Source organism: Rhamphochromis longiceps, linkage group LG23 (genome assembly GCF_057381845.1).
Source record: "Rhamphochromis longiceps isolate RC_006_pf linkage group LG23, R_longiceps_female_GT1.1, whole genome shotgun sequence".
NCBI classification, from domain to species: domain Eukaryota; kingdom Metazoa; phylum Chordata; class Actinopteri; order Cichliformes; family Cichlidae; genus Rhamphochromis; species Rhamphochromis longiceps.
Window position 1 is genome coordinate 13,834,813 of NC_140578.1, and position 25,157 is coordinate 13,859,969.

The 25,157-nt window shown below is 41.7% G+C and overlaps 1 protein-coding gene across 8 annotated transcripts in view; it reads right to left on the bottom strand.

The window, feature by feature from the left end:
- The window catches only part of crocc2 (ciliary rootlet coiled-coil, rootletin family member 2), a 43,429-nt gene that overhangs the window by 14,222 nt on the left and 4,050 nt on the right, over positions 1-25,157 (bottom strand). For 4 of the 8 annotated variants that reach the window (XM_085397340.1, XM_085397335.1, XM_085397338.1 and 1 more), the window contains exons 4-19: positions 14,367-14,534; positions 14,193-14,276; positions 12,718-12,821; positions 11,533-11,677; positions 10,993-11,099; positions 10,249-10,455; positions 9,265-9,382; positions 9,025-9,114; positions 8,798-8,932; positions 7,558-7,772; positions 7,263-7,445; positions 6,690-6,834; positions 6,454-6,600; positions 5,831-6,061; positions 759-952; positions 181-308 (exon numbers count right to left, since the gene is read on the bottom strand). In XM_085397340.1, coding sequence (XP_085253466.1) covers positions 181-308; positions 759-952; positions 5,831-6,061; positions 6,454-6,600; positions 6,690-6,834; positions 7,263-7,445; positions 7,558-7,772; positions 8,798-8,932; positions 9,025-9,114; positions 9,265-9,382; positions 10,249-10,455; positions 10,993-11,099; positions 11,533-11,677; positions 12,718-12,821; positions 14,193-14,276; positions 14,367-14,534 — 2,401 coding nt within the window. The remainder of the gene's footprint in view (positions 1-180; positions 309-758; positions 953-5,830; positions 6,062-6,453; positions 6,601-6,689; positions 6,835-7,262; positions 7,446-7,557; positions 7,773-8,797; positions 8,933-9,024; positions 9,115-9,264; positions 9,383-10,248; positions 10,456-10,992; positions 11,100-11,532; positions 11,678-12,717; positions 12,822-14,192; positions 14,277-14,366; positions 14,535-25,157) is intronic. The other 4 variants (XM_085397337.1, XM_085397336.1, XM_085397339.1 and 1 more) reach the window with 4 other exon arrangements.

Sequence of the window (25,157 nt, forward strand, 5' to 3'; positions counted from 1 at the left end):
TGTTTGTGCAGAGTGGTGAGACCCTGGTCAGCTGAGAAAGCAGCTCCAGTGATGCTGCAGCCCAGCTGTTGCAGAGCTCACAGCTGAAATATGGATCTCTTGTGGGTTGCTGGAAAGGCTTCACGGCCGGGGGGCTTGGCAAAGAGAACAGTGGGGTCTCTGAGGGAGAGGGCTACTCACGCGTCAAGGCCTCGTTAGCTGAAAGCAAGCCGCGCCTCTCCCCCTCCAACCTGGAGCGCTCGGCCTCCAGAGACGAGGCAAGCTCCTGGCTCTCGAACAGGGCCGTCTCCAGGGACTCCTTCTCTGCTCTGCAACACAGTGGTAAAACGGTTTGAGTGCTGAAAAAAGACCTTTGAACCTTTTAGGTGTAGAAGGTCATAAAACCCAATAATCCATCACAAGCGTAGTTTCCAAATAAAACCATGTTACTTAAAGACTCTTGTTACACGAGACTCGCTACGCTTTAGAAAGTAAAATTTGTTTAAAAAAGTCAAAATGACCGTAAATACCCGACGGCAGTTGGTTTTATTTAAACAAACACACAGAGATACACCCATGCTTTTGAGGACACTGTGCTCACTTACATTCATTCCTTGCACTCTCAAACTAAACATTACTGATACAAGCCTAACTCCAATTTATGCTGAATGCAAATGCTAAAAAACAAACTGGTGAAGCTGGTTTTAAATATCAAATTGGTCCCAAACATTTCAGAGGTCCAACCACACAAACAAATACGCACAAACACACACACAGACCTCAATGCAACCAGCTCCTGCGTGAAACCACAGGCCTTTCGGTCAGCGGAATTTAGCTTGACATCCAGAGCTGCCTTGTCCTTGGCCAACTCCTCCCTGTCATGGGTAGCTCTCTTTATGGCTGCGGTCTGTGTCTCAAGCTCCTTCTTGCACGCACACAGCTCCTCTGTCACAGATTGCAACTGCCTTTTGACCTGGAGATGAGCACAGGCAGAAAAAAAACCCATTTCTTTACACAACATCATTATAAACATTAAAATATTGCATTTGCAATTCACAACAGACTTATGACAAATACATTTTTGATTATTTTCAGCCAGAGTCTTGTTCGTGACAAGTGGGAGACAGATGGATACCCTCACCTATGGCCACGACCTGCGTGTGGCAACTGAAGGAATGAAATAAAGAAAAACCATGGATATAAGGGCCCACATAGCAACATTGGTATGGATTGGATCTGGCCCACACAATGTGCTTACACATGGCCCACATACCGCAAAGAATGACGGCCCTTCGGTGGCCCAGATCAGGTTTGCCAGAGGTGGCCCACACATGGGCCAGCACAAGACCAGTTGCAGACACACTGGTGGCCCTGTCATTGCCCAGAAGTTTCAGCTCTGGCCCCAGATGTCAGCCTAATGTGTACCTTAATCAAGCCATGTAATAACAACATGTGCATAATAGTTCAAAAGTAACATGACAAAACTCTGTTCAGACAGTGAATGGACTGATTCTTATGTAGCGCTTTTCACTATTCAAGATTACTGAAAGTGTTCTATACAACATGCTACATTCACCCATTTTCTCTAAACCGAGTGCTTCCTAACTAAATTCATACACATTCACACTCTTGGCATGCAGACTGGAGGAGCCAGGGATCGAACCACTAACCTTCCGATCAGTAGGTGACCTGCTCTACCTCCTGAGCTACAACCACCCAGTGGTAAACATGAGTAAACCCTCAATAGGTTTTGGATAAAGTGCCCACTCACAAACCTGTCAAACCTGCATTTGAAACTTTGGCTACCATAGCAGTATAGTATTGCAACAAGACATTTGGATCTTCTAACTAAAATAGGAAAATAGGAACATAAATAGTGCCATCATTGCCAGACCTGGCCCACATCTGGTTGACATACACCCTGCCATGACACCGGTCAGTCAGAAGTGCCAGTTTGATGCCGGATCCGGGCCAGACCTGTTTTCTATGAGCCTGGGCCACATAAACCAAACCACAATCGGCCAGATATGGCATTCCATCGCACAAACAGTGGCTACATTGCCAGACCTGACCCATATCTGGATGACATATGTCTTATCGTGCCAGAAGTCAGCCAGCAGTGCCGGCTTGATACCAGATCCGGGCCAGACCTGCTTGCTATGTGGGGGGCGGGGTGAGGTTCATCTGAAGGGTGTCTGGGTCAGCCTTTAAACAGGGCAACCAACATAGCCCTTGAGTTTAGCGCTGCTGCTCCTTTCCATCTGAAAGCAAATTAGCTGATGTGGTTCAGAGATGCCTTTTGAACAACTTGTATTTCAGCAATATCCAAACTGAAGAAGACACAGGGTAGCAGAGGAGTGGAGAGAGGGACACCATGACTTCAACCAGTGGTTAGTGAAGTCCTGTTGCCATCTTAGTGTCTTGAAATGAGGGGCAGATCTGACTGTGAAACAGAGGACTATCTCATGATTATACCCTGGATAATCCCCTTTTCCGACTCCAAAACTCATCACAATTTGTCAAATAAAGTTCATGTTTGATTGAATATGGCCTAAAAAAAAGCAATCAATTAGTAAATTGTTCCCTGAGGTCACAGAGTAGAGGAGCTGACGGCTATTTTCACACAGACATCTATATATGGAGTCTTTTTGGAACTAGAGCTGTGGCCCCCTGGAGGCCATTACAAAGATTGCGAGTTTAAATAATTTCTTTGGTTTAAGATTTCAGACCTGGAAACTACAGTGATGTGTCTTTTGGGGAGGACAATGAACCTTTTAGGTGGGTGAACCCTGTGAAACATGAAAATTCTAGCAGAAATAAATACTAAACCACTAAAAAATTTGGCTCTAATGATTTTAAATTTAGACAGACCTCCTGCCTCCATAAACATTCATTAGGAGACACAGCGCCCCGTAACAGTATAGTAACTGCACTGAAACATGATTCAACTGTGAAATAATGGAACTAACAAAATGGTTCCAAAAATAAATAATAAATGTCTCACACATCCTTTGTTTTAAGTTTGCAAAGAAAATAAGTTGAAGAATGGACTGAATCATTTTGAGGGAAGGTTTGTTTTTTATTTTAATTTAAAAGCATATTGATTTGCTTCTATAATAAGCACAAGAGCTTTCAGTTCATATGAGTATATGCTGTCGGTTTCTCTCTCTCTCTCTCTCTCTGTCTTGCTCTCAGGTGAAGAGCTGGGCAGAGCTGTCGTTTCTCGGGTTTGTTTCTGCACACATGCAACTCATTACCTTCATCAGTACTAGGTACTTAAGGACCGGCTGTGGCAGTGTCTCCACCAGATTGTCGCCTCCACTTTGGTGGTAAATCGGCCAACCTCGTGTAACTGAGATTTCTGCAAGTTTCGCAAAGTAACTCTTGCGTTTGATCTGCTTCCCAGTTTACCTCCTGGAGTTCCTGCTTTACTGCTTTTGAAACCTCCCTGCTGCCTATAGTGGAGTCAAAAGACCACAGTCGGATTTGTTCTTCATCTGCATTCATGTTTTCTGACTTTCTTTGGAAACAAGTATTTGCCAGCCTGCCTACCAGCTACCCCTCCCTTGTCTCACCCTTCTCCCCGGACAAAGTAAGATTTCTAAGCTGAGAATCATTAAGCAATCTCAGGCAACCTCACAGCTCTGGACTTCATTAACTGATTCTCTCCCATTTCAAAGATTCTCCCAGAGCTCCATTACCACTGTTAGCAGCCACCTGAGTAACACACGCCCATCTTTTCTTGTCTTACTGTGAATAAAGCTTCCCGGGTCCAACCTTACATTTTTTTTTTTTATACAAAATATAATACATACAATATATACATATGGAGAAAGAAGCTTCACAGGGTTCCACTCTCACAGCTTCTGTAGGAATTAAAAGGGTAGGTACTAGCCATATGTTAAAAAGATGCACTTAATTAGTAGATCACTATTAAGTGTCAACAGCTTTTATAAAAGTACAAATTTTGTCTGATCTGGAGCATTACAGTGTGTGTTAACACACAACCAAAGCCTTCCCAGAAGTGTGAATTCACCCCAATGTCAGACTGTCTCATCTCTCTACAGCCTTAGTTAGTGTGTAAAGACTCATCGAAGTACAAGGGGGGCAAAAAAAGAACAAGTATGGCTTATTTGGAAGGGTTGGCAAGAAGAAGCCTCTTCTCTACAACCAATGTGACACCACAATTTGTTCACAAACTTGCATCTTTTGACAGACACAACCAAAGGGGAGATGTTTGACCATAAGACACCACCCCTTTTGGAGAAAAATAACACAGCACAAAAATCTCATATCAACTGTCAACACAATGAAGGAGGGCTGATGATGTGATGCACTTTGCAGTCAAAGAATCAACCACGAACTCCTCTGCATGCCAAAGTTTTTTAGAGTAAAATGTGAGTCCATCTGTATGAAAGCCAAAGCTTGGCCCAAACTGGCTCATGCAACAGGACAATGACCCCAAGAACTGCAGCAAATGTACAACAGAGTGGGAGAAAAAAAGGAATCACGGTTTTGCAATGACAAACTCAAAGTCCAGGCTTCAAGACCATAAGAGAGCTGCGCATATTTAAACACCTGCAAACCACAATGAACTGAAGCAACCCTGTAAAGAAGAGCGGGCCAAAATTCATCCACAACCATGCGAAAGACTGAAAATATCATACAAAAAAAACAATCAACTTATTGCTTATATAAAGGTGGTTCTACAAGCTAGATATTAACTGGCTGTACTAAACTTGCTTTTTCACACGACACTAGTCGGGTGATTCCATATGAAGTCTTTCCAGTGCTGTAACTTGTTCTGAGTAGCCACCTATTCCACATGCTGAGTCTTGAAGTTTAACTTAAAAGACACTTTTGAAGTTTCCACCAGTGAATTATTAGAAAACCGGTCAAACATGCATTGCATCAATGGCTGTTTGTGTTCCTCTACATCAGAGACAATAAGTTGGTGCAGTGTATTGAAACTATTAATTGGTGCTGACCAGTGTTTAAGGTGTGATTAGTCTTATCAGTAAGTACTCAGAATGACCCTAATATACTGTACCAGTTACTGACACACTAGCACACTATATTTAACCAACCCCTGCTATTTCTAATATTTCACTGCGGCAGAATGTTTGAAAAGCAACAATCACTATAATTTGATTTTGGACCAAACAAAAAAAATGAACTCACACTAACTAAATATTAGCACACAATGTCTTTCAGCCTCTCCTTAGGTAAATATTCAAGTGGATGAATTACACCAATGTTATGGATGTGTGTAGGCCCCCAATATGGGGATGAAACATGAGCTCAGTGCGATGCATGCCGCTACAGGGTTTGCTTCATCCAAGTTTGATTTATTTTTACAGATAAGCTATCTAAAAATGTTTGGATGGAATTTGTCAGATTTTTTAGGTTTGTTATATTTTTGCTCAGATCAACATGGATATCCCAGTTTCACATTCAGAACAGATAATACAGCAGGAGAGGATTCTTTTCATTCTTTAGAGGACGGAACAGGGGGATCTGGATCTGCTGAGGAAGAATGGAAATACTTTAGGTGTTAATTTATTGCTGCTTTCACCAAAACTCCTGCTGGATATTATATGTCTGTCTATTTATCTTTTCCAGTTCACATTTGTTCACCAAGGTCCTCTGCTTGTTATGTCCCAAGTTACATATAAAACACACAGTGGAGCGCTGCATATCAAATGTGAGAGGAAAAAACACAGCAGATGCATCCAGGACCTCCTATGCATTTTAATGTGACAACAAGCTCCGTGAACCTGCTGAAAGCTGTTAATAACATCAGCCAATTCTCCAAGGCGTCGGGAGTAGGGAGGAGCGTGAGCGGCCTGACCTGCGAGCGCTTCTCCAGGGCCTGAGCTTTCTCCTTCTGCAGGAGACTCAGCTCTGCTTCTAGCTTCTGGCAGAGATCCTGCAAGTGGCTGTGGGAGCTCTCCAGGGCTTGCTTCTCGGCGAGCAGATCCATCATCTCCTTTTGTGCCCGCGCTGCATCCTCTCTGGCTGCTGCCCGCTCCGCCTCGGCTTCCCGTCTACGTTCACAGAGCTCCCTCTTCTCTCCTTCTGTCTGGAAGGGAAGCCAGGATATTTCATTTTACTTCCTTTCCTTCTAGTAGCAAGTCTGCTTGGTTACACCTCTGGGCACTTATTTATTTTCTAAATTAACTTTAATTTCAGCAATCACCAGGATACAAAAACTGCAGGTATAGAGTAGAGCTATATGACTTTGTGAGACCAAGAGAAATTTTCCAAGTCAATAATATCAAATAATATGCTCTTGATCAAAATCAACCCTATAGTCTTTATATATTAGTTATATGATTTATATACTGTAAGTTTGGGAGCACCTGATGACAGATCTGTGACTCACAGTGCAGCACACAGCAGAGCAAGTTAGTCATCTCACCTCGTGCTCTCTACTTTTTTTGTATGTTATGGGGGAACTGCATGGCTACTGACCTCCAGCAGAATACGACTGAGCTCCACCTTGTCTTTTGCTAAGCCTTCACTAAGGGCGGCCATTTTGTCGAGAGAATCTTTCAGCGCCGCCTCCTGATTCTGGAGTTTGTTGAAGGCCAGTTCCTGCGCAGCACTCTGAGACTCAATCTGCAGAGTGATTCAAATAATATTAAAAGAATTATGACAGATCTCAGAGAAACTTTGCAAAACTTGCGCTGAGGAGCTGAGTTGTTAACCTTGGAGAGAGCCAGAGTGAGGCTGGCCTTGTCATCCTCCAACACCTCCTTCTGCAGGGTGATTTGGCTCAGAGCCTCCTTCACCATCACAAGCTCCCTGCGCAGATCCGAGTGCTTCCCTTCGAGCTCCTGCAAACTCCTCTCACTGAAACAGAAATTATATCACATGTTTAACTCCCCACCACTGTTCTGCTGGTCTCACACACGATCCCTTTAACAGTAATCCATCTGTACTTTAAAAAAAAATGAAGAAATGTTGGCATAAGTGCCGAGTTTTCTTTTTTCTGTTTTTATTGTTTTTTGTTCAATTGCATGTCCTTCTCCAATTCTCAGCTAATCAAATTTTTTAGCCCAAGAAACCCTGAAAATGGGAAAGAAAAGTATCCCTCATGCATGAGTTCAGTAATGCTATGTAAATCATTTACATTTTCATCCAAATGTCATGTGGGTGCATTGCCGGCTGGAGAATGACATGTGTTACTGATCTGAACTCTAAACAAATGGGGCTTGAAAACAATCACGCCTGTCAGGATGTGCTTTGTGTAATGGTCATTCTCTGTGATCTTGCTGTACCCTCTTTGGGCCTCCGTGTTCTGGCGTGCCAGCTGCATCTCTAGATCCTCCCTTTGCTGCCTCAGGAGATCCCTCTGTCTCTGAAGTTCTAGCGAGGAGCTCCGTAGTACCTCCATCTCAGCACGCTGGGAGTCCACTTCCTGCTGAAGCCCCGACAGCAGCTTCTCCAGGCTGCTTTTTTCACTGTGTGATGTGGTGAAAGAAATAAGCAGTGGACATGAAAGAGACAAAGCATGTTCAATAGCTTTCTAAATGCCAAAATCAAAGTGTAGTCAAGAAAAAGAAGTAGAAGTACTTGGTGAGGATGTACCTGGAGATGAGCTCCAGTGAGCGGTGATATCTGTTGCTGTCCCTGAGGCTTTCTTCCAGAGCTTTTTTATCCTCCTGACTTTCCCGCCTCACATCCTGAATCTTCTGCTCCAACTCTCTCCTCTCAGCGTCCCTCTCTTGCTGGTGTTCGCGCAGTGTATCCACTTGCTCCAGAGCAGCCCCCAAACGTGCACGTAGCTCCTGCAGGTTATATGTCAGTGTGAGTGATTGAGCTTTTTATGCTTGAAAGGCTGCAACATAAAAATTCACATAACACAGAGTTACATGAGAAGAAACAATGAGAGAGACACAGACAACCATTCACACTCATTCATACCTGAAGCTGATTTAGAATCGCCAATACAATTCATTAAATTCTACCCATACAACGCCACATTACAACAAGTCGCCAAGTCACAACAACAGTCACTTTAAGGCGCTTTAAGCCAAAGGATTCAAACCCACGATTCTGAGTTTAGACTGTGACACTTGCAGAGGATGTAAAAGTACTACATTTCCACGTTGCATCAACAGATCTTAAATGTGTTTTTCAGCCCTGAAAATTTCACATTCTCCTGGATTTGTAAAGCTACAATGGCTCAAAAATGCTGCAAAAATGAACTGACTCTGAACCTGCGAAGTTTCCGTTATGTGCTTTGTGGCCCTGTTACTTGGAAAATATTCAGAATGTGAAGGTATGAAAGTTTTTCATGTCTTTATTAAACACCCTAAAAACAAATCAGCTGATTCTGATCAGTCCAGCTGAGGTAGGAACTTTTTTAACTTTTTAACTTTTTAAACTTTTTTTTAAGTTTTAACTTTTTTAAGTTGACAAATATGACAAATAATGATCACAGAAAAAGTAAAAAAATGAAAAAAAAATCACTTCATAGTAGCTTATAGTAGTAGTTAATGTCCTCACAGTTTTGTGTAGCTCATTCCATTTATAGGCAATAAACTATTTAAACTATTTAAAGTTCATTGTGGATAAGAGGACTAGGTAATGTTAAAGCATGTAATCAAAGACACAAACCTGCAAGGCAAACACACTCTTAACACATAAACACATGTGTTACGTGTGTTTATAAACACAAAACTGTTATTACAAAGTGGGGAGATTGTTGTTTCTTTGAAATTACATACTACAAGTATATGCCCAAAAGTTTGACTTTTTCAGATATAAATTAGAAGAAGCGCACAGACTGTGTGTTAGATAACTGTTATACCTGTGTTTGTTTCTGGTGTTTGGAGAGAGCATTCTGTACTGATATCACAGTAGCGTTCCTAAGAGGAGAACGGCCATGAAGAGGCGAGGATGACACACTCTCAGGGCCACAGCCGTCCCCCTCACTGCTCACTAACTATAAAGAAATTATAGTAAAAATAAAAGGCATTATTGACTTCATTGCATAACAGCTTCACAATCTAATTCACTACTTTGTTTTGTTCCGACCTGGTGAACATGGTGTAAAATCTTTTGGAGGGCTTGGATCTCTGTGTGGAGTATTTCCATCTCTGCTTTATCCTCGGTTCGCCTTGTCTCCTGAGCAGGAAACCATTTAAGTCAGATAAGCAGCGTACATGGAGTAAGTCTGACATTCCCCAGACTGCAGCCCTCTAGACTAGGAAGTTATGGACTTTATCAAGCCTCAGGTCCAGACTAGAGCCAATTTAGCTATCTGTCACCTCCTACCATATATTCCCAAGGTCCTACCATCCTGTCCAGACTGATCTGCATGGTGTTGAGGCTGATATCTTTCTCACTGTTCTGGCTTTGGAGGTGCTTCATTGTGTCGGTCAGTTCCAGGATTCTAGATAGACCATGAAAAGAGGGTTCAGGAGAGTTCAGGAGACATCAAGGAGAAGACAGAAAGAGACTGGGATGTACTCCTCCCTCTAGACCATCAATGCTATCATGTTCTGCTCATAGTCTACAAGAGATGGCACAAAAGACTTGATTCCCATTACTAGATAAAAGAACTAGATTTACTCCATATATAAAGGTTTGGGGTTTCATCAAAAGGATTATACTTGTCTTTTCATTCAGGCATAGAAAAATAAGAATTTCCTAAATGATCAACCAATCGCACTGCACATGACCTTGAAGCCAGTATTCCTGTTTCAGTTTATGAAAATGGAATAGTGACGGCCCAGAGCAGTTAGTCTAACCCACAGATTGAGTTACTCAGTTACTATATTCAGTCTGAAACCAGCGGTGGATGGTTGTTAAACAAAATGAAGGTAACCATAGGACATTTTCACAAAGGAACACAAGAACCACATTAAGTTAAAAGACAGACATGGTAGATTTCTTTTAGGTATGTTGCTTTTTGAGAATAAAGTCAATAAAAAGTTGAAATGTCAGGAATAAAGCTGAGCTGAAAAAATAAAAGTTAGAGGAAGAAGAGTTTTGGCATTTTGAGAATAAAGTTAAAGCTTTGAGAGAAAAAGTAAAAAGTCAATATTACACTTTACATTTCAAGAATAAAGTTAACTCAGTAGATTTCACCTCGTTTTCATCATCTTGACTTTTATCTAAACATCTCGACTTTGTTCTTGATATTAATATTGACATCCCGACATTAATTCTGAGATGTTGACTTTAACTTTACCATCTTGTACTTAATCTTGACACGTTGACTTTAATCTTGACATTTGTACTTGGGGAGGCCTTTACCTGGAATTGAGTTTGACTTTCTCTGCATCGCACTGAGCCTGAAGCTGCATAGCCTCTTTCAGCTTGTCCTTCAGCTGCCTCTCCAGAGCGGACATCTCCACACCACCACAGGGGCTTCCTTGTGTTACTCTGGCCTCTAAATTCATACAGGCAGCGTGCAGCTGCCGGCTAGCTGCGACACACTCGGTACGCATATCAGACAGAGTTCTGTTGAAAATAAGGATTGCAGAATGTGTTATGACATTTGAAATTATTTAAAGCATAAGAAAAGTGGATGATGGTTACATTCAGTTGCAAACTTTTATCCTAATTTTTTTTTTAAAAGATGATGAATGCCTCTCATGATTAAGCTCTGAGAACTGAGCTCTCTTTGAAGTGTCTTAAGTTTAAGTTGCAGCTCAGCATCTGACATGACAAAGCTGTCTATGAACTGAGCACTGACTATAAAAGCAAAGTACTCTACAATACAGTGGTTCAGCACTATAGAAGCCAAGTCTCCCTGAAGACAACAGCTTAGGCTTCGTCCTGATGGATGATTTTAACAGTGAGTGCAGGCACCTTGAGCAGTATTTCCCCACAGTGAGAAACAATAAGCAGGGGCCAATGACCTTGTTGACCTGCTCCACTTTGATGTGTGGCTGAGAGAGGTGGATTGTTGTCACAGTCGTGAGACTCACAGGAGAAGGTGGGGGTTTTGTGGAATTCTGACTTGCCGGAGGGATTCTGGCAGCACGCCACACTCACCTGTCAGTGAACGTCCTTAGCTGGGTGAAACTGCTCCGCAGGGAGGCGGCCTGGCGCCACAGCGCTCTGACATGAGCCTGTTCCCGACTCAACCGGGAGGCACACGTCTGCAGAGACAAGCAGCAAACCGGAGTAGAACCTGGCGTTAAGGTGGTGTGGGCTGCTTATAGCAACCTTTAATTTTATTGTGATCCCAAGCAGATGCAATAATAGAACTCCTGGACTCACGCTGGCAAACATACAAATAATTGGATTTCCCTGAATCAACAGATGTAGCCCATTTACAGCACGAACGCCAGATTGTTTGCACAAAATTTTCCTCCCCCTCAGCAGTTGGAATGTTTTCACAGGAAACAACAACTCAAAAATCATAGCAGTGAAATGAACAGGGAATGAGAATGAATTGACAAAACTGGCTATGAATGGAATTCCCACCCCATGTGAACTCAACAGGAGTTTAATTGCACAATCTCTATACAGAAAGGGATGAACCCCGTTGCCTTTCTGCCTCAAGCACCTCATTCCTGAGGTTTTTCTCACCTCTTGCTCTCTCCGCAAACGAGTATCACACGACTCGGCATCTTCACGGGCCTTCCATAAGCTCTCGGTTAGCCCCTTGTTGACAGTGCCCACCTGGTCCAGCTGTTCCCGCAGCATGGAATTCACTTGGCTGAGGCTGGCACTCCTGGAAAAAACCCATCGTATGACAAAGTGACAAATAGCCGTGTTGACAGCCTCCTATAAACCCTGTCACAGAGCCCAAACTTCTTATAGTCAGCATTATCACTCAAACATATATTTCTTTTAGATCCACACTTGCCAGCTGCGCTTACAGGGTAAACATGTGTGACAGTTTTACAATATCTGTGTTGAATAAGATTTAATATCAACCAGATCTGCCTGTAGAGTCATTTACCAAATGTTTACATCATTCTCACACTCAACACACACCCTCTTACAGTAAAGCACGCTACATTGTTTTGCTTGGTTATCTGTCTGAGAGGCAGCCAAACCCTTGTTTGCATGAATGGGATGATATCGAGTTAAAAGGGAACTGACATGTGAGGAAAGAGGGATTCAATAATGAGGACTTGTAAGTGGTAGCTGTGGGACTTATCTCTACACTATACTTATATTACACAAAGTGCTAAAGTGAACAGAGCTTGGTAACTCTGCAATAAGTGAGATATTTAGGCAATAAAAATGACTGATTGCTGGCAGACTTTGCACCACGGGTATTTCAAATAAAGCTCCATAATTGTATAAATCACTGGGCATTAAAATCTGGCCTCGGCTCCAGAGGTTGGCCCACGTTTAATGTGGAGCATTATTAAAATGTTCTGGAGAACAGAGTCAAAACAGTCCCACTAATTTTCTCTGACAAATTGGATGCCGAGGTCATTTGCCAAGGGCAGGTTTCAGCCTCTCCCTTGCAGCACGGGGAAAGGAAGAACTGCAGGGAAGCTCGAGCGACTACTGGGAATATCTCTGATCCAAACATTTCTCAGAAATATTTCAACTTGATTTCTGCTTCTCAAGACGAAACAGAAAAAGAAAACAGAAGCAAATTTCTTGCATCCCTCCCTTCTGATACAGCTTTTCTGATTTATGGATTTTTACTTTGTGCACTTTTTACAGTGTTATGTATTAATTATGAGTAGAAGACACATTTTTTTATTGCCTGTGTAACATGGGTACCTCCACTGCATAGTGCCCACCACTCACCTTTTCTGTTCCTCTTCCAGCTGAGCTGACTTATTCTGGATAGCTACGTTGAGATCCTGCTCAACCCGCTGCAGGTACTCGACTTTGTCTAGGTGGCCCTGCAGCTGAACAAACACACAAAACTACTACGGGCATCCTGATAACCATGAGGCCATATACAAAAATCACCATAATTACAGTGTACTAATCAAAAGTCTCTGCGTGGGCTTTGCAATCTGATACATTTAAGTGCATTTGAATAAAAGTGGGACATAATAAAGTTTACCTGTGTGTCTAAAACAGCTTATACACTATATAATGCAGTACATTTAGTGTTTGACATTTTCCAGGGGTAAAAGACAATGCCAATAAATGCAGTTCCTCTAATGGCCACTTGAGGTTAGTACCAAAACTGAGCTAAAATTTACAGCCTGGTATCTTTGATTTATAGGTGTTCCCACACGGGCGGCTTTAGCCAATCATTGCCCTCAGGCCTCAGTGAAATCAGTACACTTAACCTCAGCCATTTTTAAAAAATCATTTTAATAGGGTTTTCTTGGTACAGACCACCCAGGAAGATTGTGCTTAACTTTTGGTGAGGGAAATTGTAGTGTTTTATTTATATTACTTATCACTAATTAGAAGATGTTGTGTTTGTGCATCTGTACAATTTCTGGACATGGCTTGTTTACAAAGCTTGTTAGTGCTAGCTAATAAAATTCAAAATAAGGTTACTCCTGCATCCAAGACAAGCAACACGGAGCAGACAAATGCTAACACTAAAGCTTCAGTGTTAAAAACCAGTGGGTCACAGAGGCTACATACATCTTTTATATAAATGGAACTAAAAAAGTGGTACTTTCTGAAAGCAAGTCCACAGAGCAGAGAAGCATCAAAAATCTAACTTTGCCCAAGTTAACAGCTGTCAAAGATCACACAAAAACAGAGTCTACTGCTTATTAAACAGTGAACTCATTAGTAATGGTGATACTGTATATTGAGTAGTAAAATGGTATAGGTAAAGTACCAATATTTGCTCAAACCCAATACATTTACAATATGCTCATTTGTCTGAAAACCTAAACGTGATTCTAAAATAAATTCCAGATTGAGTTATAATAGCTAATAGTTTTAAATTATATTTAAATTAATTTTGAATAATTATTTTGTGTGAGATTAAAAAGGGCAAAAATGTAAAACATTACTTTTTTAATTATTTGACTGTAATGCAATTGTGATAATAATTAAGACTGACTTTATCAATATCACCCGGCATTGTGCCACATTCCTTCTTTATCAGGCGAGATCATTTGCATTTGAAATTTATAAAAAACAAAGAGCTTAATAAGATTGTCTTAAACATGCATCATCAGCTTAACAGTCAGTTGGGTGTAAGGAGCAAATGAACCTCTAGATGACTCTAGTAGGCTTATAAAACTTAAATTTTTAATTTATACCGAAGCAGTACTGATTCTAATACTGTCGTAAAAACACACCAACAATCTCATCTTTTCAGTTTCCGAAGTCTTCTCCAGAACTTGCTCTTCAAGTTCCCCACATCTCTTCTTATACTGAATCACCTTATATAAGACAAATGCAAGACAGATGGTTAGGAAGCTTCAAGGCATACGTGTAGAGGTGTCTAAACTGTGAGATCCATTTCTAGCTACCTTGGTCTGCAGCTTCTGAACAAGTTGGACTTGTCTCTGTTGGGCTTCCTGATAGGCCAGCAGTTTTTGCCTATAGGCTCTCTCCTTGTTCTGTGGTTGCATGGCTTCTGTTGATACACTGTGCTGGTCTGAGTCCACCGCTGGCTGCAACATCAGTATCTGATCAAGCTGGAGTAGAGCAACAAACAAATACAACAAAGCAACAGAGCCTTAGAAGGATGCACATTATTGTGCACATCACACATGGCCTTTGAATTCATTTACCAGTTTATCAGAAGGACTTTGAGAAGTTTCAGAAGTCTTTTCTCTATAAAACCTAAACTTTATTTTATTTACAGAGTTTCAGAGAAGCCTTGAACTCTCTCTGCTGTATGGTACTCACTGTAAAATCACCCACTATTCATAAAGACAGGAGTTTTTGCAAAGTGCAACAAAAGGCTACCTTAATATTTATTTATTTTATAGACTATTACTCTTGTATTCCTGTTTACTGCAGACACAGAAGCAGTAAAGTTCAGGTATCTCAGGTGTTTTGTTAGTGAGTGGGGGAAGAATGGAGCAGAAGGAACAGTGCAGTAATATGGATGGAGCTTGGGCTTTCATTGCTCTATCATAACCTAAAGTTCCAGTTAAGGTGTTTCAGGCGTCCAACTGGGAAGCAATCCTGGATTATGTCTCTTTCCTGCTTTGGGAATGTGTCAGTTTCCCTCCTGGACAGCTTAAGGAGGTAACTGGGGAGAAGGAGGTCTGGACACCTCCGGTTAGACTGCTGTCTCTGCAACCTGGACTCAGATATGTGGCAGAAAATAGATGAATGCAGGTCTATCTTATATAATCAGTAGCTACTGTATAAAATATTCACATAATTTGTCACGGACCCGGTTCCGGGGACTCGGGGTGGACTATAATTATTATAATTATTATTTTGTGATGTGTGTGTCTTCTGCACAATGCTGTCATGTCTGTGTTCCACTTATTGTATGTGTAGGCAGGGTGTGTGTGTGTGTATATGTGTGTGGCTGTAGGATGGATGACAGGCACTTGCAGGCCTAATGGGTGTGGCCCTGCTGGAGGACTGGCCACACCTGAAGTCCCTGCCACACACCTGCTGCTGATCAGGGCTCGTCGGGGGAGCTATTTAGGAGAGTGTTGGAGCTCCCACCGGTGTGGGATCATTGCGTTACATCCCAAGTTAGTGTGCGTCAGTGTACGGTAGTGCAGATCGTGTATGCCCGCGGGGGTCAGTGTTGACGGCTGCTTCTGTTATTTTCCTGCAGGCGGAACGAGGAACCAGAAGGACAGCACGGAGGGGAACACACACACGGGAGTCTAGGAAGCAACGGGAATTTTGTATGCATCTGTTATTTACCTCACTGTAAATAAACGCACTGTCTTCACTAAAGAGTCCAGGTTTCGGGTCCTCCTTCCACACATCCCCACGGTCTGCCAGGGCAAACCGTGACATAATTTCCCATTTTCCTATGGTGTCAACTCATTTCTTTTGTTGTGTTCTGATATTTTCTTATCTGCCTCAAACAAGCCAATCAGCCTCTGTTCCCTGCACCTCTCTCCACCTCCTCTTCATGTCTTCCTCAACCTGGTCGTTCAAAGAGCCTCATCTAAGTCTCCATCTGCTTCATCTTCATCGGCATTGTCTAGACTCATACCAGTACCCAGCTCTGCCATGCTGTCTTAGACTCAATCACCATTACGCAGTTTCTGTGGTTTCGAGTATTACTGTTTTCAGTAAAGTATTTCAAAGTATTCAAAGTATTTTAGCTCATTGAAATACATTCCAAACCAAAAATGTCAAATTTTGATTGGCTTTAAAAATCTAAAGAGCAGCAGTATTAAGCTAAAGACAGAGTAAGGGGTGATAATATCAATACTGTCCTGGTCTTCCTCATTGTGGAATCTCATTTTCTCTCCCGTATCTGAAATCCAAATGTCCTGTAACCTCTCAACCCCATACAACCTAAACTCCCTGTGCACCACCCACTCTCTATGCTGGTGCCAGACACCCTGTCCTCACTAATACAAACCACATGGCCCTAGAGCACTACAACACACTGCGTGCCTCTAGCTGCCCTTGCCGACTTCTCATTTAAAAAGAGATGAAGAGAGTGAGAGCAAGCGAGCGAGCCCCCCCTCCCCTGCAATACGCTCCAAACCACCATCCAAGCTCGTCAAATCAACCCTGCGACCCACTCCCTCCCTCTTCTCTTCTGTACCTCATCTCTTCTCTTGGTGCTTAATCTCTCCAGCAGGCTCCAAGAGAGCCAAGACAATAGTCTCAGTGTTCAACACTGGACCCAGCCACTTTGCCACCATTATTAACACATTTTCAAATGCCCTTTTCAGAAATTTATACTACAAACTACACTTACGGTCATCACGCACTTGGCTCTGTGCTTTTGGTGTTTTTCTCTGAGGACATGGGGAGCACAAAAACATCTTTTACTGCCCGTTGTTGAGGTGACAGCTTTAGGGACTGAGAAGGGAGGAACAACATGGGCGGAGTGTTTGAAACGCACAGCACTGCAGCAGCTGTGTTTAAAGGGACTCCTGGAAACAGCTGTGTGTGGAGCATTGGTGATTATGCATCTTTTTAAGTATTTTGGCACAACTAAAGCAATAACACTGACTTACTAACAAGCATGCACTTTATAAATACTACAGGATATGAGCGCCATGTATATTCGGTGCCATGTGATGCTGAAACTGTAACTCTCGTAGCCACATCAAAAAGAAATCCAACACTGTGAGAAAAAGAAACATAAACAAACAACAACAACAAAAAATATCCATTACTTCAATATACACGGTGCAGAATGCAGGATTCAGATAAAGGATCCTGGTAAATTCAGGCGCTACAATAGATGGGCGATAAATCTTCATGCCTCTTGTCTATGCACGCGCATAAGGATCCTATACATGTATAATTTGAGCCTTGCATTTCTTTTATTCTACAACAGTACTGAACCACTCTATGCACTAACACGTAGAGATTTGTAGCAATGTCCCAACAACCAATTATGGTGAGTAATACCTGAAAAATGAAGAAAACTGCAGTGGCCACTTGAGGGCCCAAAAGTGAGTCAACCCTCATAGATGCCATGTTAATATGTTCAACTTAACAGCAGAAATAAACAATTTTACAGCCTGCTACAATAAGCAGATTTAGTTTGCTAATATTGTTTTGTTCTTTCATGACAATAACAATAATAAAAACCACAAAAATTGATGTTCCAGATTCCCAGTCAACCCAACTCTTTGGCTCCTCAACCAGCACAGCAGCTCTTCATTTCTGTTAAACATTTGGGTTTTATTACATCAGGATCCAGTTGCATGGATAATTCTTTAATGTTTTTACTACCTCATTTAATCACTTCCCTTATAGATGAGAAACATTTTCTTGGGGGCACCTACTTTAAGCTGCTAATAGTTATTTTCCCTATCACTGCTACAAATCATTGAGTTGGACTAATTTTTCCATAATCACTCGTTGCTACGTTGTTGCTAGTCTCATTCTGTGCAGATTGATTGGTGCACCAACACAGGTAGCTACAGCCAAAAGCTGCCACACCAACAGCTGCTAATTTGACTTACTAAACTGGATCCCTTAACCGGGTTTGTCATGTTCAGTCTGTCCTAGAAGTTTGTGGCTTAGTTCTTGTCTATGAAATTCTAGCTTTTTTATTACCCTGTGATTTACCCTTGTCATCTAAACATGATAATTTCTAGTTTCACAAAACCAAGATGCAATGGCCAAAATTCTGACATTCAGTGTTCAAAATGACTACCTTAAAGTCAATGGGCAGCATCATGGTGACTATATTCATCTTCTCCATATGCATATTCAGTAATTGCAAAGATGGTCGCGGATTGTCCTCTCACAGCAGTTTAAACAGTGTTTTGCAGGCAAATCTGTAGTAAAGATGTAAATAATTGTACTTATTGGAATGATATGTACATGATAAGTACATTCCAAGAAAACTCACTGTGTCTGAAACTGGAATTAGCATAGTATTAGAGCATTAGTTCAAGTTGCTAGATGAGCTTGAAATGATGATCATGTCTGAACCCTGGATTAAATGGGACTGAGAATTTATACACACCTAAAGCTGCAGTACACTATTAGAACACTCATATCACAAGCTCTAATGTAGAACACAGCTACAGCTTTATCAGGACTATCTTCTATTCTCTGGACTTCATTGACTTTCTAAAAAATAAAATATGTGACCATTAAAACTAGATTTGCATGGATACAGCCCCTTAGAGCTTGAAGGTCAGGGAAACACAGATTTTCTTTAATTTAGTCAAACTGTCTTTTATTTATAAAGCACAAGAAATTAATTTCCATCAGCATCTGTGCCTGTTTAGCCTGCACCATCCCTACCACCCAACTACCTGATGCACCCAATGACCAGGCTACCCTGGTAACTCCTCAAGGGCCCCACCCTACCCTGACACCGAGGGTTGTTTGTGCTTTTTCATACATGGCTGCAGCACATGGGCTTCTTGCCAGCGCCTCGCCCTTACTCCACAAAATACAGAGATGACGCTTTTTTATAGTTTGTCCCCAGTCAGCTGTAAAGCAGGAGGCCAGGGGCTGCTCCGGATTAACCATGCTCCTTGCAGGAAGCTCCCAGGAGGGTGCCATAACAGCCTGGTGTGGAGAACCCCACCACTGCTTAACCCTCCTACACCACCATCTATTCCGTTGCTCTGCTTGCATCATTAACTCTCATCACTCACATCTCCAAGTGAGCTTGAACTCATTGTCCTTCACAACACACGCATACGGTGGTGACTGTAAAGCCAAAGAGAGAAGCAAGTAATCCCAGTCCTCCCTCTGCACTAACTCGGGGCTTACAGGGCTTACCGTGGGCCCAGAATTGCGCTCGCTTAACACCCATGCTATTTATGATCTGCTTCAGAGCACAATCACCCTCGATCAGCTTTCATGATTCCCTAAAGTGAGCTGAGCCCAATCCTAACATAGCTCTGCTCTTTGAGGTCATCTACTGCCATTCTGCAATAATGCCGAAAATGCAATTTATACAAAAACCAGCCTTTATGTCATGGTATACTTTATTCCTCCATATGGTCGCTTTGAGTCCTTTTCTTTTCTTCTTTTTAATTTCCAAGTATCTGTTTCTTGAGCCTTGCTTATGGCTCCAAAGTGTAAGACTTTTCAGGCCCTTAAAATGTGCTTTGAATTAGAGTTTTTATACTTCTTGATATTTATGATTTCTGCCACTCCTTGTATTGTCTCTTTTGATAAATATTTCAGACAACATCAAGGGATAATCTTGCTTTGATTCATCTGCCAGCAAGCAACAAGAGAATCATTTTCAAGGCCCTTGTGAAGTCTTTGGTGTTTGTGCCAAAACTTGCTGCCTTGCTCATGTGGTATAAGATCAGAATCCAGCCCATTCAGTTAGCATCTCAGGATTGCAATATCTTCTCACTGACCTAATGTAATTACATTTGGGTATCTGATAACTATCTATCTGATAAAGTATCTTGGGAAGCGTATTCTCTCGTTTTCTGCTATATGACATTGTGAATTCATACCTGATTTTCAACAAAGATATAAATTTTCTGCCTTATCCAGGAACTATTTCACAACCTCAGTCTTCTTTTCTTTCTATCTGTGGTTCACCCAGGGCGACATCTGGCCGTGAGTGCGCACTCCAGCCAGCATGTGAAGGGTTACAGCTGCAATCGTTTTCTCTGGCTTGGCCTGGACCCAGAGGCTTAATAAAGGGAATTAATGGAGTGCACTATCTGTCAGATTCCTAAACACAGCTGGAGCGGATGTCCATCGCCCCCAAGCTGCCCAAAAACTTACTGTCCTACTTGAACAGCTCACCCGCTCCTCCCTCCCCTCAAATTACCCCCTGAGTGCTGACTCTGTGAAAGAGCCCCAGCTGATTGTGAAAGCTGTTTACGTATCATCACTGACAGTAATTACACAATGTGGGATAACAAACAAGGAGAATGGAAGGAAAAGAGGAGGGACTGCTGAGAGCATGTTACCATAGAGTGAACTTTTGGGTCATGGGGACAGCTGCTGTGATGGCCTGTAAGGGATACTTGTATCCCTTACAGGCCATCACAGCAGCTTTTTACACTTGTGATCTGTGTAAAAATGGCAAACTCATAATGCAAGCTTAGTGCTCACAAACACGCGGCTGGTCATGCACTGCTTAACACAAATGTGTCCAGCAAGGACAATGCAATTCAAAACCTACACATACATACATAAACTCAATCAGTACAGACTTCACATCTGATTAGAGATCTCTGACATGTGAAAAAGAGCTGAAAAGTAGGCTTTATGTCTGACTTTAAAGTTAGGTAACATGAGAAGCAGAAGAAATGTCAAAGGCTACGAGGTTTAATGGAATACTTTCATCAAAAAATTCAGTCTTCAGGAGGGCTTTTAAGCATTTTCTTTCTCTGGGGAAAGTAATTAATTTTTACAATTTTGAGACAGTCTGACTTTCTGGCTGTTTTCCATTCAAATTGCAGCATAAATGAATGGGTTTGTGCCAGCAGGAAAAACAAACTAGGGACAGAGGGGGGTAGAACAGTAAAAGAAGACAGTAATACAATCCTTAAAAACAGACTTTATCTCTTTGACAGGGTTCTTACGGAGAGACCCGGGGGATTTAAAATTCCACAGGGCACTGGCAAATGGCAGTTGGTGTCAGAAATCATTCAGCATGAGTTATCTTTATCCAACTGACTGCCACACCGCAGTACTGTGCAGGCAATCTCTAAGTGTTCAGGAGTAGGGTATGGATGTCCGTGTCTGAGAAAATGCACATTAGCAGGCCTCCAAAAGCAACACAGAAGGTTCAGAATTCACCCCAACATGTTCTCCAACCTCCTGAAGCCATCCAACGCACAAACTAGGTCAAGGTTTATCCTGGTTCAGGTGCAATTTTCTGGGGTCAACAGGGATCACGAAGAGTGACTTAACAGAGACACAGAGGAAGGCTTTAAGAGTCCAGGTGTGACTTCACCAGCACTATGTTAACAGTCTTCTGTCAGCTCAGAGCCTTAAGGAAAGCTTGGCAAAATGTATGTTTTTGAATTGTCACACACTTTGTTCAACTGACTTGGGCCACAAACATTATGATATAGAGACACGGCACTCAAAGAACCCTTAAATCTACAGGGGAAACGAAACAGATTGTGGCACTTGTTTTTCACGTGTGGTTTCAAGATATAGGTGGGTGAAATTCTCTTGTTTTTGGCATTTTTATTACTCTGGTGCAATTAGGCAAATGCTGGCACACTGGATTGAGCAATGAATGAAGTTGGAATGTTGTGTAACAGAAGTAGAACTTCAGTAAAAAAAAAAAAAAAAAAGCTTTTAAAACTTTATTTGATGCACTTTTATTCCTGGTAAGAGAAGTCTGGACCAGCTCCTTATTTACTCAAGAATCATACTTGAGGATGCTTATGAGTTTGCCCAACTTGTTGACTCGTATTTGTGAATTTGGACAAGGGATTTGACCTCAGCTTGAAGCCCCCCACGGTGTCCTGTGAGTGGTGCTTCGACGGTATGCATTATTAGGACAATTGTTAACCCTTTAAAGCCTCAACCTTGAAATAATTACAAGAAAATGAAATGAAAACGAAATGCTCATTAAACCATGTGATGATATTTTAAATAATAATTTGCATATATTAGTTATAATTGTATTGCTTAATATATATATATATTTGGCAGTTTAACTTGTTTGTTTGGTTGTTTTTCATTTTTTCGGGGGCAGGGGGCAGTGCAGTGAGAGCTTGGTTCCTTTAGTTCATTTAGTTCATCTTTGTTCCAGTGGCTGATGGACTCTGGCAGAACTGCCCTTTAACACTGATTCTGACGATAACTATGGACAGAAATTCAAGGTGCAATTTCAAGATTGGTTGGTTTCAGGGTCACATCTTTTATTTTTATCGACGTGTGATGTGACTTCATCAATCTATGAAGGCAGTGGTTTGATGCCAAATGTGAAGTGGCTGGAATGAGGATTAGCACCTCTATGTCTGAGGCCAGAAAAGGGTGGAATACCCACAGTGGCTTAGGACGAGTTCCTATTCAAGTGGAGAAGTTCATGTGTCATGGGGTACACGAGTCAAGGAGACAGGAACAAGAGACTGACAGATGGATCGGCACATCATCTGCATGGATGTAACTAAAGTACCTGTTGTAGTGAGGTAATTATGATGTGATTCTTTTAAAAACAATCAGAGGTAAAGACATTCTGTACTTAAGTAGAAATGCTAGTTTCTGTTTGTTGGCATGGCCAAATAAATTGGTGTATTTGAGATTTGTCAACTATTACTTTTGTGTTTATACCACCTATTACCTTTTGGTATTCAACTCTGGAGTTATTTAAGTTTTGGCCTACCACTGTGGATATTGTTTATGTGTGGATATGGATATGTGTATATTGGAAAGGTGGCCTCTTCAGAGACAGAAAATCTCAAATACTTCCTCGGGAGTTCAGTCATTCAGGAGAGGCTTAGAGTACAGCATTTCCCCCTTTACTTTAAAAAAGAGACAACCCAAAGAGGGCTAAGCATCTGATTAAGATGCTTCCTGAGCACCTCCCAGGTGAGGTGTTTTCGCCATGTCCCACAGGAGGAAGACTCTGAGACTCTCAGACCCAGGACACACTGGAGAGATCGAGTCTGTCGTCTGATCTTGGGATTCCTCACTGCTAGAAAAATACTAAGCGACAATTACACAGAAATGGAGACAGGAAGACTAGCGTCCTTGGAGAAACTTTTTTTTTCTCGTACTAGTCACAATGCATCAGCCTGATCACAAAGTTATGGCATAAAATGGGCTAAGGTTGTTGTTATTTTAGCCCCTAGGACTGCAAGGGACATATTCCAGCTGTGAGACTGTAGCTGTTGGATGGCAGGGTGAAAACTGCCCCCAACCCCCAACTGAGAAGCTCTCCAGAGTGTGTTGCTGATCAAAAACTAGCTGATCAAAAACTAGCACTAGAAACCCTATACTCCAGGTGGGCCTGTACATTTATCCCACCAAAAAATGCAGAGTGCAGGTTTATGAACAATGTGGAAATTATCAAGAGAAATTTCAATCACAGTAGTCAATGCAAATTACAGAGGAAAGAAGGTTCAAGCTGAGGGCACCTCGGACAAATGCTGACTTAAAATGTTTCACACAAGGTCTCATGGAACAGCTACAAATGCTCAAGGCTGGAAAATATAACTGATAATCAATGTTAACACTGAAAGCCAATAAGCAATTCTGAATTACTGACCAATCATATTTTTGACACAGTGATATTCTCTGGCTGCTATATATGGGGCAAATGAGACATACTGACATAGGTACAATACACTGATTAATTAAACGGAGGTTACTTGGATGCAATGTATGTGATACATTCAGTGATATGAGCCCTTCAGCTGTAAGTGCTGATGGAGAAATCTGTGTGAATGAAAGGCTGCTGGCCTGAATGTTAGCGTCAAAGTCAAGGAAGCATTTTTGGCTCTCGGGTACTGATGAGCAAACTGCATTACCATCACATAAAAGCAAAGCTGCCAAAAAAATCAAGCTGCTTTTACATAGAGGAAATAATACGAAGACAAGAGCTTTCAGCATAATAAATGAGTCTTGACAGGAGTTTCATAATGAACCTCTTGACTTATGAGTCACCACCAAACAAAATATTCAGATTCAAATTGCTACTCTTTGGGTTTGAGCATCAAATATCCACAAGCTGTGCTTTAGTTTCGTCTGTTTAGTGCCTTTTCACACTTCTAAAAATATTCACAAAATAAACAAGCCAACCTAAATACGTTTTATTTATAGCCACGGTTTTAAAATGAATTCCAAGAGCAAAGCAAGCAGTGCGAGATCATTAGATTTAAGCAGCAGAATGAGGGCAGTGTGATCATAAATGGCTGCTTTGTGCACTATGAAAAATTAGGTTTTTCTTCAACGGTCCTCGGGGAGGAGGCCAGTGACCTTCACAATTTTCCCCCAAAACATGGAGGGGCAACCATGGGGGGCCGCGGAGGGAGACACGCGTCCTCGTGAGCACAGGAGGTCTACCTGAACAGACTACAAGGAAACCCTTCATGAACTACGCTCCCCACTCTTATTTACACTAACAAACACACACACACACACACACACACACAATGGTTGCTTATACAGTAATTACCTTAATATGTAAACTGTAATTCTACAGCAACTCATTAAAAAAAGTATGATATACATACATGTGCAAAGTCAAATTAATTTAGTCTGAGCATGTGTATGCTGCCCTTTCCGCTCCTTAGATTTTTACTACCATACATTAAGTGGAGTTTCAGTCTTCCTTCAATGTTAGTTTGTTCAGCCCCCAAACAGGCTTCCCTACTGGAAAAAACAGCGCTACACTGACGCTCACAGTAAACATATCCCATTTCAAACCTACGAAGCTTTTTGCAGTCAATGCTCTAGTGTGCTTGATATCAACTATATACATGTATATATATGTGTGTGTGTGTGTGTGTGTGTGTGTGTGTGTGTGTGTGTGTGTGTGTGGGTACTTTTATTTTTTTACAATATTCATTTCACTTAACTGAGATTTGCTTTTTTATGGACAGCTCTCTTAAATCTCCTCGATTCTTTTCTTATATTTGTCTTATATGTCTTATATTTTCTGCTGTACATGAAATCATTCTCCTTTTGCATGAAACTTTAACTGTCACAGAGACGACTTCGCAGGGTGGTCCTATGGTTGCAAAACA